Source organism: Frieseomelitta varia, unplaced genomic scaffold (genome assembly GCF_011392965.1).
Source record: "Frieseomelitta varia isolate USP_RPSP 00005682 unplaced genomic scaffold, Fvar_1.2 scaffold_198, whole genome shotgun sequence".
In the NCBI taxonomy this organism is placed as follows: Eukaryota; Metazoa; Arthropoda; class Insecta; order Hymenoptera; family Apidae; genus Frieseomelitta; species Frieseomelitta varia.
This window is the reverse complement of record NW_025109727.1, coordinates 524613-539112: the sequence shown is the minus strand read 5'-3', so window position 1 is coordinate 539112 and position 14500 is coordinate 524613. Positions and strand designations below refer to the sequence as shown.

General features: G+C 40.3%; 1 protein-coding gene across 10 annotated transcripts in view; it reads left to right on the top strand.

Moving 5' to 3' along the window:
• The window catches only part of LOC122526844, a 76169-nt gene that overhangs the window by 32492 nt on the left and 29177 nt on the right, over positions 1–14500 (top strand). For all 10 annotated transcript variants that reach the window (XM_043650421.1, XM_043650427.1, XM_043650426.1 and 7 more), the window contains exons 7-8: positions 1017–1320; positions 1996–2281. In XM_043650421.1, the coding sequence (XP_043506356.1) occupies positions 1017–1320; positions 1996–2281 (590 nt within the window). The remainder of the gene's footprint in view (positions 1–1016; positions 1321–1995; positions 2282–14500) is intronic.

Genomic DNA, 14500 nt, shown 5'->3' with positions numbered 1-14500 from the left:
TCGAGTGAGAATAATTTCTTCGCGAACAGCTGAGAATTCGCGAAGCGTAGCCTTCCCTCCGCGTAGCAACTGTTTGTTATTTGGCTGATTTCGTCGGTGAAAATTGGCAACATAATACAACCGATAAAGTCCGACATCCTCGCAGCTTGTAATTTTAATTTAACGGCTTTGTCCGTGCCAGAATCGCGCGGAATCACCCTCGCCTCACCCTCGTCTTGCGCGAACCGCGGCTTATCAATATCGCGAGCCTCTCTTAATAGAGGAACGCACGCGAGAGATTCAACGACCCTGCCGCCATGCTGGCTCGCTTTTAATTATCGGACATCCGTTGACACGTTTATCGAAGCATCGAGCGGCAAGAATTAGGAATTGAGCGTTGAAAGTCTGACGCCTCGTGTCGTTGATGTATCGGAGCGGTCGAATCGAACCGCCGGACCAGTCGGCCAAATATTTTCGCTTGTCCTCCGCTGCGCGCGGCGGAACGGCGGCAAGGGAAAGAAGGACTATTTTTGGTGCATCGATAGGAGTTACGGGCACAAAGGTGCACCCGAGTTTCCACTTTATTTCGCGTGGCTCTATTCTCGGAACGGCGGGTGCCAGGGTCGAAATAGAAATTTCAACGTCATCGAGTTTCTACCCATCTTCATTGATGACTTCAACGCCCGTTCACGCTCGGAGCCTTGAGCTCGCTAATCTGATTGTGAGAGCGGACGCCGCGAGTAAATGCCATCGTAGACGTATTTTCCCCGAATTCTAACGAAAAGATTTGCCTTCGTTTGCTTCAAATTTACTTAACAAAGAAGACGATACAAAAATGTTGGTTCAGGGAATCTTTGAATCTTGCAAGTGAATGTTTCAATTTTTATTCGACGAAGAATAAAATATTGGCGAAAGACGCAGGCATCGAGATATTTCCAATTTACCAAAGACACAGAGAGAAAAAAAAAAAAAAAAATGTCATTTCAAATGCACGTTCGTTGCCGTTCGTTTGAAACGAAGTCGATCATTTCCTACAGAAAATAGGCTGGAGCCGCACGAGGTGATAATCACACCGCCACCCGAGGAGCCCCGATTGAGTCAAGCCAGCGAGGGTAGCGAGGCGGCGAGCGAAGCACCCTCCGAAGCCTCGTCGCCGTCGGGCAAATCGAGGAGGTACCGAGGGGACACCAGCAAAAGGAGAAAGGGCGTGTACATAACCCAATGGCCGGAGTCCTTGGACACCGACAGGAACAAGCTGTCAGCTCAGAGCAGCGAGGAAAGAGACGAGCCACCTGCGACGCCGAGCGACCTCTCCGACTGCGAGGGCCACACGCCTAGAAGGTAACACGAGAACGACTGCTGATATATCGGAATAGAATGCAAATAGACCCGAGGCGCCTGCCTATGGACACGATTTCAAGATGAGAAACCCGCGACGAGGCTCGAAAGCACCCACTCTCTTTGTCTCTCGCGCTCGTTTCACCATTGTCGCTCAACATTTTCGATTAGAGTTGGATAAATTTTGAAATAGAAATTTTGGTATATAACACACTGTAACACTGTAACAGAAATTTTGGTATATCCAACATTGTACATTAGACGGTGTTGGATTACTTTTGGTCTTTCTACGGAATGATTTTCTACGATCGTGATACTTCAATTCTTTTTTAAGTGTAAAGAGTAAGAATTAGAAAATAAAGAGTTAGCAAAATTAGTACAAATGGCTCGAATTGTGAAAGTTGAGAATTCGTACGGTGAGTCGACATCAAGTTAAAAATTAAATTCGTACAAAATACAAATGAAAGTTAATAATTTTGGATAATTAGTTTTGATAATGTGTTAACCTCTTCGTTAATTGTTTTTACAATACTACACACGCTGTACATTTCCTAGCGCCTGACGGTAAAAATCCTAACACCTCGAGCTTACTTTACCTTATCCCTTTTGATCTCAGAACGCCTGCCTTGATATTTCGTCTTATTAAACGTGGCGCTTCATAAAATCCTGTTTGTCCAGGTACAGCAAGAGACCACTTCGTGGACCATACGGACAAATGCTCGAGGCAGAGATGGCGAAACCACGAACCGCTGATATCTCTCTGGAGGAAGGATTACGTCCACGTAGAAAAGTTTCCGCGAATCTCTCGTACAACACAAGCTCGAATAACAGCGGTTCAGAGCCGCCTACGCCTTGCCATCATAGAACCACTTCCAGCCCGAGCAAACTCGAAGGTCTTCCGGGGCCAAGTCCCGAACTCCTTGCGGAGCTGCTTCGAGGATCTTCGGAGAGGGTGGCTCGAAACGTGAGTACTATTAAATTTAATATGCATTTACACGGTACGCTCGAACGAGAGAAAGAGAGAGTGAGAGAATCTGGTTGGAAGTAGATGAAGGAGAAGCGAGAATAGAAACGAAATGGAGGATAATTTAATGCAAGGCAAGTCGAATTCCGAGCTATTAGTTGAATGAAGATAAATAAGCATTCGTCGTGGTTCGAAGAACCGAGTAACTGTGGAACCTTTATTATCTGAGGCCACTCGTTATTTGAACATTGTTCACGGCTGTTTACCGTTTGAATAGCTGGACTGTTCGAACGGTTTTTCCTAGACGAAATTGCGTTCCATCTTGAAATTCGATTTAACAATGAGTGATCTCGGTTCTCGAGATGGTTTTAACGAGTAAATATATGCCGGCGAGTATATGTGGTGTTACGAAAGAGGTGTTTCAAAGTTTATAGCACTTGCCTAGAGGAAAATGAAAATCGTCCGATCGGCATTGAGAAATTAACATTCTTTGATGTAAAATGTAGGTTTACGTCTTTTTGAGATACTTTGTGACTCTTGAAATACGCTGTGCACTAGATTCTTGAACCCGTTTCGAGAATCACTTTCATATAATTAGATTGCGCGAAAATGTACAAGATATGCAAAGTAAAGTATAATACTTGGGCAGGTATAGAGCAGATTTCTGTTTAAATTTCACTCTTTTTCATTCTCTTCCGTAAAAATATACCACTCTGAGTTTATACAGGAATAAAGAAAAAAATTTGAAAAAGAAATTAAAAGATATACAATCACGAGAAGTAGATACGGGACGAATGATATTCTACGTGCGTATTATATTAAATAAATTTTCATTGATCTTCATATGAAGAATAATTTTACCGGAATTGAAATATTAAGAGTTAATTACCGTGAACAGTTTACATACACGATCTGAGAGTTAATTGAACTTAACAAGTCCGAGAGGAAACATTTATTAAATCAGATCTCGTTTTACTCGATTTCAAGACTATTTATCGCAACACCGTGCGAATGATAATCGCATTTCGTGTAGAGCTTATTCGTGGACAGGACGGCGATGTAATGAAGAGCTAATCGGCGGATCGATTAACAAGGGAACAGCATTAAAAACAAAAGGCCAATGCTCCGGAGCGAGTCAAGAGCACCGCGTTTGATTTTATCGCGGCGTCGCGTCGTATCTCTGGTAGCCTCTTGGACGATCTTCCTCGTCGCTTGTAACATCTGGCGACGAATTTTCAAACGAGACACTGGGACACGTTGTCGTTTATTTCACTTCGAAATTGGTTCACGCGACGAGCCTTGTTATTTTCGTATTATCGAATTGGCGAATTTGGTGTTTGCGAAACGTCAGCAAGCGATGGGCGATCGTCTAGGCAATATTCGAATGTGTCGAATTGATAATTTTTCATTCCTGTGACTCGGGAAAAGTCAAAACATAAGAAAAATTGGAAATCGCACTTACGCTATAAATAAATATACGAAAGAAAATTTAGAAAGCTTCGTTTACTTTTGGAGAGAATGAGATGGTGTTCTTAATTTCTCGATTTGTTATTTGATTATATGATCAACGATTGAGATTCATCCTCCGGTGAAATTATAATTGTCAAGGGAAATTTGAAAGACAGTCATTCTACGTAATATCATTCTATTTTTTCGCTATTTCTCAAGTAATGTAGATGATCCAAGAAGTTGATTAAACAAAATTTCTAAGAAACTGTTCCTCATAGAGTTTGAATGAGTAAAAGTAGGAAGGAAAGTACGTTAATGGGAGTCTTTAGAGAAAGGTGATAATTTGCTCGAATTTCTTATTGTTTCTCAACGTGTATTAACATTGTAGCGTAATATAAAGTGTCTGGAAACTTGTTGAACTATAGCGACGTACTTGTGAACTGTAATTACCGGTGATTAAGGTAGTGAATAGACGAGCATTTACGCAAGTAGAACATCTATAAATATGTTAAAATTACATAGAAAATATGTAAAATATATACGTTCATTGTAAATGTATACATTGTATCGTAATTTGCCTAACAGCGTATAACGACTACAGTTATTATATATGATTACTTTCGTGCATTTTTTCGTGTATGTGCTAATTTAAATTCATTAATATTAATACATTTTCATATCATTTTTTAATCGAAAGTTTAGAATTAGATTTATTGACAAATAAATTGAAAGTAAATAGAGGTTATTGACAAATAAATCGGAAGTAATAAATTTTTAGAGTAAAGAAAAATACAAAGTACTACATTAACTAAAAACTTACTATATTAAATTGTTTGGGAAATCGATTCAAATTTTGGCAGTTTTTGTTTACACGATGTATTTTTTAGCGTGAATCTATTACGATAATAAATGATCGTGTATGTCTGTTTCTACTGTGGTCTGCCCAGGTCCGGCTGTACACGCATGGCCAATACTATTGTTGATTTCAAACAGAAGTTTGGCTCAAAACATAATCGTCAAGTATTCAAAAATTTCTCCAATCTTAATGCTTTCTATCATTTCCCGAAAAGATAGAAAATCATTTGAAAATTTAGCGAATATTAACGAAATTAATCACGTAGCTTAATATTGAATAAAATAAATCAACATAGATACTAAACCAACAGTATTAACTAGAAAAGAAACATTATAATATTATCATCTATTTTCAAAATTCTCACTTTACTTTCTTCTTTATTTCTTGCTTAAAATTCTAAATACTTCTTTTCCATTCACCATGTACCAACGTAAAACTGAACTTGTCACATTTTGCACGCTTGTCGGAATATCTTACAATTCCGTTCTCATCGATCGATCACATGATGGACCTTATTTCATACGCGAGGGAAAAGAGAGATTAACAAATGATCCAAGACATGTGACTCCAGTCTTTAGCTGAAACGTAATCTAATAATAATGTTCGGTCATATTTCTGGGATGAGTTGTTGGTGGTTTGGCCAGTGCACTCGAGGTTAGCATAATGTCCCCTTGATTCTGGCACGGCGGGGGCGTGCACCAGTGGATATTCCTGGCCTTAGGTATACCTGGGGACCGATCGACCTCTACCGGTTCACATTGTGAAGAATCATGCCGGCTAGCGCTGGCATTTTTACGCAACCTGACCTTGCTCGATACACACTCGATACGTTTAACGTGTCGTGCGTGCCGTGTAAGCGGGCAGGTTCGTCCCTACTTTGGTGAAAGGTCGCTTTTAGGGTCTCGATAGGCGATGCTTGGTCGATGCTCTTTCGTTAATTCAAGTTCACTTCGTGGCCTGTAACTTTTCACTTTGAATAGTTTTTTCAGAGAGGCAAGACGCGCACCGTGTGTCATTAAGAGAGAGACATAATTTCGATAATAAACTCGATGTGTCAGTGTTTGATTATTGGATTCGTTTATCGCAAAATTAGGAGTATATATTGCAAGTTATATATTGTAGTAGGTTTTCGTCGTATTTTTAATGGCATTTATTTGTTTATTATTACACAGTAACAGAGAGAAGAAAATGTCAAAAGTAAATAGCAATATTGTCTAAAATTTTATGAAATGGAATTATGATATTTAATGAGAGTATTGAATATAATAAACATCTTAGCATTAGAAATTTAATTTTTCTATTGTCCTTGTACGTGCTTTACATTCATAAATTGAAAAGTATATATTATGGCAGATTTGTAGTAAAGTCGATAAAAGTTGGCATGATTTATGTCTGTTTTACAGAAAATGTCTAACCAATCGAAAAAGAGAATTAATTCATTTTAAATTACAGAGCATTAAATTTATTTATTATTAACGCTTGAAAAATTATATTTCTGACGGGTTTTCCCATTGTATTATTTTCGAAAAAGCACTGTAGGTGTTTTATTATTCAGTATGACACACACCAAGCTTTTCAATGTTTCCTTTTTAACCACGGTTTCTTTTTTTAACTAACAACCGAGATACCAAGTCTATTATGTCCGACGTTGAATACACAATTGAAACGAATCCAATTCTGTGCAACTTGGTATCATATCGCGATTATCTTCTGTTGAAATGCATTTCGTTTTGAACCTTTGGCAGTGAAAGTCAGCCCACGGTACTTTCTAAGGTTTCATTATTTTTGCTCATAATCAGTCACGAACGATACGCTAACGAGACTTTCACAGAGCTCGCGCGAACAATGAAAGGGAAACGGATTAATTCATGGCTGTGCGCCAATTAATAGCCGACCATCCACATTTCGTAAGATATGACCAAATTCCGAGTCACGGAGAAAAAGTGATAAAAATAAATTGTTGTCTCTTTGAAAGAAACGTTCCTCATTTCTTTTTTTTTTTCTTTCGCGTGACTGGTATTAACGATACATACGTGAGCGGATATTAGTCACGAATGAAGGAAACGCGTTCGACCCGACTCTGAAAGAAAACAGAGACGTGAAACAGAGAACGTTCGTCAAGAGTTTTCTGGCAAAAAACGTTCGAGAAATCTGGGAGACTGTATCAAAGAGATTCTTTGATGGTGTTTTCAATTAAGTACGTATTGCTGTATTTTTAGGCGTTCTCGCGAAATCCAACGACGCAGAATACACCCCGTGGTAAAAAATGGCTTTGTCACTCTATATTTTTTCATATCATCGTATTGTAAGGTACGAACGAAAGATTATTATACATGAGTATCCTTGACACGTGGATCTATGCGATCTGTGTCGAATGTCATTACCGAAGACACGTAATTTCTCAGAAATACGAAAACGAAAATGTTTGAACAAGTATTTCGAGTATTTACGCTGCTCGGTCGTACGGGAGCTATCGAAAGCGTAACATTCGTGTGAAATACAGTCAGTCAAGTGCGTATTAACATTTGTAAAAAATGGGTCGCGAGAGAAAGTTAAACGGAGCTGAAATACACGCGATATTGAAATTAAACGAAGAACGTAATAACAGAAATAGGCAAAATAGTTATTGAAAGTTGTAAAGTGATCGTGAATTTACTGAAAGATCTCGATAATTATGGAAAAAGGCAAAGCGGTGTCCAACAGCTCGGGATAAATATGCTACTATACGTATCGCGTCAAATTCAATCTTGACTGCGAGATAAGTTGCAGAATTGACGAGAATCTGGAGTTAATTAAGATAATTGAAGAAGAATCTGGAGTTATGACAAATGAGAGATGTTCTTTTAAAGAACCGTGAACATCTGAAACGACGAAAATTGGAACAAAAATCTTGATTAAAGCAGGAGTGTAAGCTGTGCCGTTTGCAATTTCCGGAGAAACGTGTTTATACGAATAAAAAATGGCGAGAAATCGTATTTACCGATGAAAAGAGATTCAATTTAGACGAACCTAATACGGTTTCCGCGAAAGGAGCAACAACTTTTGAATCGTCGACCCATGGGAAGTGGTGGTACGATGATTTGGAGAGGTGTTGGTTACCGCGATAAGTTGGAAATAAAAAATAAAATTTATTACAGGGAAATTAAATAGCAAAAAGTATATTGAAATGATTGACAAAGAAATTAACACAAATTGCCGGAAATAAGTAAATTTTTTTCAACGTGACAACGCGATCGTGCATACGATATTTTGCAAACAAAAAAATTCGTGTTCTAAAAATTCCAGACGAATGGGAACTTTTAGATACCAGAAAGAGTGAGAGAGAGAGGAATGAGAGAAAACGAACGGTAGACATTCGAACGTGAAAACGACGCTTGTTCGGGGACACGTGAAATACGGCGAGAGGCGTTATTATGTTTCGGACGCATAGAATTTCTAGCGAAAGAGATGGCTAAGAAAACGTATCAACTGAAAACCCCGGTTGAAAATAGCAGACCTCGAGATAAACAGGGATATTTTCAGATCCGGTTCTTTATCTATCTTCTGATGTCATCGATTTCTGGTTGGATATTGCGCGAATATCTGAGATTTCATGAATGAATCGCGAAACTTATAATGCCAGGGCCTCGTGACGTGCGCCTCGTGCGAAAGTGACGTCGTCTGGTGGCGGTGCCCACGTAGATTCTTGAATAACTTATTGCGATCGCGTTTCTTTATCAGTTTACGTAGTCGCTGAAAATTCTTTCGGGAAATCTATTTCTCGTTCTCGACCCCTAATCCCCGCGCGTTTCCAATTTCTATACGCTCGTGAAATACGCGCAACACGCCTCGCAGCAGCAAAATTAGTCATCCGTAGCTATTGGCGGAATGTCGCGAAACAACGTGACCAAATATCATCGTTTCGAGTATAATTTTGAGAATTCGCGTTCGACCTTTGCCTACTGCCACCTGCCGTTATTAAAATTGCGAATTGTAATTTGTGCGTGTAAATTAATGTCAGGTTCGATTACATATCCTTTTTGTTCTCGTATGTATATTTGGAGACTGACTTGCGTAATAATTTATTAATAACGTGTTAGGCAAATGTCAAATGACAAGTCTGAGATACAGATTTTCGTTATATAAACAATTTTCACGATTTTACAATTCCACTTCGAACAGGTTACCTGCCTTGTAATTTAGACAATTTACCTCTTACCGATCCGAATTCTGAGAAATGTTTGTTTGCGAAATCCACAAATACGGACATATATAAATTAATAGTAAAACATTTGAATGGCACGTCGTTTAATTACACCGTATAATTTTATATCTTTCTGGTAAACGGTTTCATCGTAGTTAATCGTTGCATAATGACCTCCAAATTAACGCTTTCAATTGTGGCGTGTATAATTTAGTCACGAACGAGCGACACATAATGACTTTCGTGGAAGAAGTTTTAATACGCAAAAGTCAATAAGCAACGAAACGAACGAAAAGCAGATTGCGCCGACTACGTCCGACAAATTCGAATTAAATGCGTTTAATTGAGAAGATTGCTGTTTTCACGGTCTGAGACTGGAAAATAAATATAATTATAAATATAAAAGTATAAAATATAATTTCCAATAAAGTAGCTTCCATTTTTTTTTCCTTTTTTTTTAAATACTTTTATCAATTTTCATTTTCACTTGTTTTTTTAAACGCCTTCAACGCTACTATTTAGTTTAATACCAAACAGAACTGTTAACAATCCTTGACGACAGAAATGGATCGTTCTCGGCGGATGCCTTGCAGAGATAAACAACCACGTGTTAATTCAGTTTGGCGCAGGTGCGAACTTCCGGTGCTATGGACTTGTTGCGAACACACGTGCGAATAGATTTCCACCCGTAGAGCTAAACTAGATTGCGCCCTCTCGTAAAACAGTATCGAATTAAATATTTCAAGACTGACTTATTTCACTCTTTGTGATTCATCCCGGAATGACAAAGATTTGTAATTAAAGACGGATTCGTTGCCTGTTGCCAATTCATCGAACGTAATTAAAAATTCTTCACGTTATTTCCGTCAGTCAACAACGACAATTTACTTAATCTTGCACTAAACTATTGTAGTATCTAATTTCTGCCAAATATCGTGCCTCTTTCTATCCATCATTTTAACTAAAAAATTTGAGAGAGAACAACTGCAGAATGATACTAGAAACTAATAAATAAATCTAAATAAGAAAAAAAAAAAAAAAAAATAGACGTGACTGATCTGCGACGATAGATCGTTCTCCGTTCGATCAGAGAACCGCGTCACTGATCGTTGATGTTCGATCAAGAAGCTGCTACGTGCAAGTATAAAAGAGACACGACGAGATGGACGTGGTCGGGGAATCCAGAGTTTCCGGAGAGGGGCTCTCTGGTGATTTCGCAGAAACGCGATTACGGCGATCGCGGTTGTGCGCGGGCTGTTTAGCCGTGGCGGTGGTGCAAGGTCGCCGCCTGGAGCTTGCTTGCTTGCTTTCCCCGGAACGCAAGGTCGCGGCACGGCAAAGCTCCTTTGAACAGGAGGGACAGGATACACGGTGCGCGCGGTGTAATCCACGTGAGAAAGTGCGCCGGCGTTCTGGAAGCGAAACATTTGCCTCTCTTGCTCGCCGCGGAGCGGCCGCTATTCTCTTGGGTATCGATCAGCCTGGCCGTGGTTGTGCGACGGGTCGCCAGTTTCAGGCGTAACGCCGTGTCTCGCTGCCGCGCCGCGAGCAAGCTCCGACACCGAGCTTACAGGCGTGCTTTGCGAACCACCTCGGTTCCAGTCCCGGTGTCACGTGCGTGTGTGTTCGATCGGGATCGGCCGGTAGAAACAAGCGGCGTGCACCGCGATCCGACTCATCTCGGACTTGACACGATCGTGATCGAATCTCGAGACAAAGGGATCCACGAACGCGAGTAACGCGCGATCGTTTTTGTCGATCAAGTTCTTTTCTGGCCGATTTGCCAGCCTGATCCCGGCAATTTCGGTTAGATGCTCCCCTCCCGCGTCACGTGTGAGTTTTCTGGAGAGAAAGTCGTGTCGTTGACGGGAATGGTAAATGGGAAGAGAGCTGCTTGGTAGACACTTAGTGCGGCCCGTTACCGATCGTTGGAGTTAGGAGTAGATCGGTGGATCGTTGGCAATTTTTTTTCTTTTTAAGAGAGAGGTATTTTGCTTCGTTTTGCGTAGATGGTACATGGTACTGGCTAGTGAGTAAATAGGAGTAAAGTAAAACCAGCATGCGTCGAGTAGAGAGTATCGTATCTTTGCGGTGACGGTTAGACGGGTTAATCTTTAATAACGAGAGGACGTGTGTCATTGCTAGCCGCCGGTCGCAGCTAGAACTAATATTACACGGCCTGTGTAACTGCATATTTGCTAACGCATCACGTAAGCTCGGCCATCTTCTATTTATTCTCGATTCTATTCGCAACGTCGTGCACCAGTTGCGTCGCGTAATCTAAGGACCGAGGCGTATAATCACGTCGACGTTGACGTTCTTGGATTCTGGACGGGTCACGCGGTTAAAACATTTCGATATTGCATTCCCGTTCCATTCGACGAGAAGTGAACCGTCTGACTGGCGATATTAATTGCCGAATTAATCCGCGTAATAATTTGATCGCGACGCGGTGATGATCGAACTCGCGATTCTTTAGATTTTCTCAATAAAGTTCGTTGTCGGGGCATTGTGCATCGAAAATTATTGCGCGACAGTCACGGAAGAAGAAGAAAAAAAATCGGCTTTAATCCCTGTAATTGGCAGTCAGCAGGAATAATATAAGTACAGGACCGGTGATCTTGATCGTTGACAAAGGTCATGGGTGAACCTTTAGTTTCGCGTTGCTGTTCCTTTTGTTACGCGAGATTAGCGCGCAGCACCATTGGAATATTAAAATTTACCGAGATTCGCTCGACAATTTCTCGGAATTGATAATATTGGCCAACCAAACACGCCAAGCTACTTAGAAAGTATAATTAATGAATCGATATAGCGAACATATAGCGCCTTTCTTAAATTCTTCTCGTCCCTTGAATTAACACGTCTCTCAGTTTTTCCAGAATTTTACATACAAGACGGTGTATATTTTCCTTTTCACTAAAAAAGAAAAAAAAAAAAAAAAAAAAACGCGTGATTAGATAGCGTCTACAATAGATGGAATAAATAGCGGAACGATAATGCGTACGATGGCATGCGAGGCACTAAAAAGGTCAAAGAGTGCGCTCCAGCTTCACCGTCTCTTAGAAAAGCTCCTTAGCTCGAAGCTGTTCTGTCGCGGAACGGTCGTCGTTTAATGTCACGCGAGCGAAAAATAAAAATCGCTAAAACATCCAGCGCTGTGTAATTTCTTTAATCGAGATTTTTCACAGAAGTGAAATGTAAATTAGGAAATGAAAATTAGTTCGAGCTACCTAAATTCTTATCTTTTTCTTTGTTATCCGTGATTAATAGTAACATTAAAAAAAAGAAATTTTATCCTTTTGAATAATTAAGGATTTAAAAATCTCTTTGTTAGATATTTAGGTTTCTATTTGCACAGTTGTGGAAATTGCATATTTAAAGAAGTTTGTCTTTCTTTCTTATTCTCATGTGGATCAGCAGATTTGTAGGATTCCATTAACTTCGTCGATGCAGTAGAGTTCGTTGATTGAGCTCTGTCGTTCGAGACGGAAATATTGCGACGTATCGATGGAAACATACGGTATTGCAATTCTCGAATTCCATCGAGAAGGGAACGCGCGTTAAACGGAATTTTTGCATCGGCCATGGCCAATCGTTGGTTTTTACAATGTCGCGTTTTCCCTATTCCGATCTGAGATCGCGTGAAAAACGGACTGCAATACTAAGATTTCCAAGGACCCCTTATTACTCCACTAATATCGGCGCTCTACTTTCTCAACCTTTCGTCTCGTCGCTGTTCGTGGGAATATTATTGAATTATTGATTATGGGATATCGGCAGAACTCTGCTTTTCGCTTGGGACGACGACGAAGTTCGCAGTAGTTGCAGAGTGGTTTAAAGATTGATTCAAATTAGGCATCGATGGTTAATCAGTTCGGAAAATACGAGAATCCCTCCGTCAGGTTGACAATTATTTACGTTTCTTTGTTCCCGTTGAATTTTGATCGCTTGTAAATTGTTGAAAATCAAATAGCAAAGAAAATATCACGTGAAGGACGTAATTTTTTTACTTAAAATCGAGTACATACGTATATATATATAATCTTGTGATATTCGTAATAATTCAGCGCGTACCTATCGCACTAAGTGAATATAATTCTTTTTCTTTTTTTTTTAATACACTGAAAAATTTTTCCTTTGTAGATTTATGTATATATATATATATAGACAAAGGTACGAGAGTCAGGTTTTAGGGTCCGCTCGAATGTAATCGATTTGGTAATCGTACGGAATGGCGCGTTCCTCGGTTGGAAAGAAGGACAAGCGCGGAGGAGCGAGAGAGACGGAAAGGGGAGCTTGCAAGCTCGTGAAGGGGGCCCTGAGTCAGCTGGCTAAATATAACGGTGGAAGAACGGTGGTACATGCACGACGTGTTCGACGTACGATCATCCCAGCTCGAAGTGTGAAAGCTCCTACATGGAAACGCCAAAACTTGCCGGACGTACGGCCCGAGCTTTTAAAGCCGCACTGTTGAATCATTCTACGAGCGAAATTCTCCCAAACAGACGCAAGACGAACTCTCGTTTCGCGATTCGGTCGCAAACATTGAAACGCGGATTCGTCGTTTCTTCTCTTTCTGTTTCGTTAGAAAACGTTTCGGTGCTGCGTTCTTTTCGATTCACGTCGGTGCGATTTTTCCTTTTTTCGCGACAGATTTTCCGCTTTAAAGTCCGCTCGGTAGCTGGCTCGTCGTCGACATTCTCCAGTTCTCTGTGGGATTAATTCTTCTCATTAATATATGTTTCCTGTTGGCGCGCTAATGTTTATGCGGATGAAAGCTGCGCCGGGATAAAATGAACGCTGATAAAAGGGATGAAGGGGGGAGGGGGGGAGGAATTGCTGATCGAAGGAAACCTCCTTTTCTCACGTCGTTAGCTTTTTCCGATATAGTAACTCTTTCGCGTCTGTAACCGGATATAACTTTCACACGATTCGCGGTATTTTTAGTGGGACATGGGTGCAGTAGGTAAACGAGATCGCGTGAACAATATTGCCGACATCTTCTGTCTAACGTCATTTTTCTTTTTTTTTTTTTCTATTTCTGTTGGGTTTGTGTCGAGACGTCTAAAGTTCTCTGATAATGTTTTGCAATTCAGGGCTGTCGCGAAATAACGATCAATCATTTTTAATTGAAGGGAAAGATGATGTAATTAAAACGAGAGTAGATAGGATATTTTAACGAGAGGTTAGGCCATTTTACTTAAACAAGCTAGAATATCGGACAGGTGTAATTTGTCTCTTCTGCGCGAACGCAATAAGTCTAGTATAGTATTTTCTATACATTTTTTTTTTTTTTATTTCACTCGTACTCTAAAATTCGATCAGAATTTAAGTCTTTCTGTAAATTGATCGGTTAATTAGAATCTTTGTATTAAAATCTTTCTTAATCATAAAGTGACATTAGAATCGGAAAATCGGCTGAAAACGAACCGTCAGCTCTTCAGATAATCAACAAATTGTCCATCTCGTTTGCTATCTGAAAACCAGCGAGTGAGATCCCCTCCAGACTCGACACAGGGAATCTCGCCAATTGGACAAATTCGTAGCCGCGATCGGGAAGTGTGGTGAGCGATCGATATGGGACTCGAATGCGTGGAGCCGGATTGATACGCGATTAGACAGCTTATAAAACGTTATCGAGGGATATCGGCAGAAGCCGAGGAAGAAGAGGATAACGATGAACACTGAACGCAAGCTCTTCAGCCAGTCGTCGGTGGACAGCGAAAAT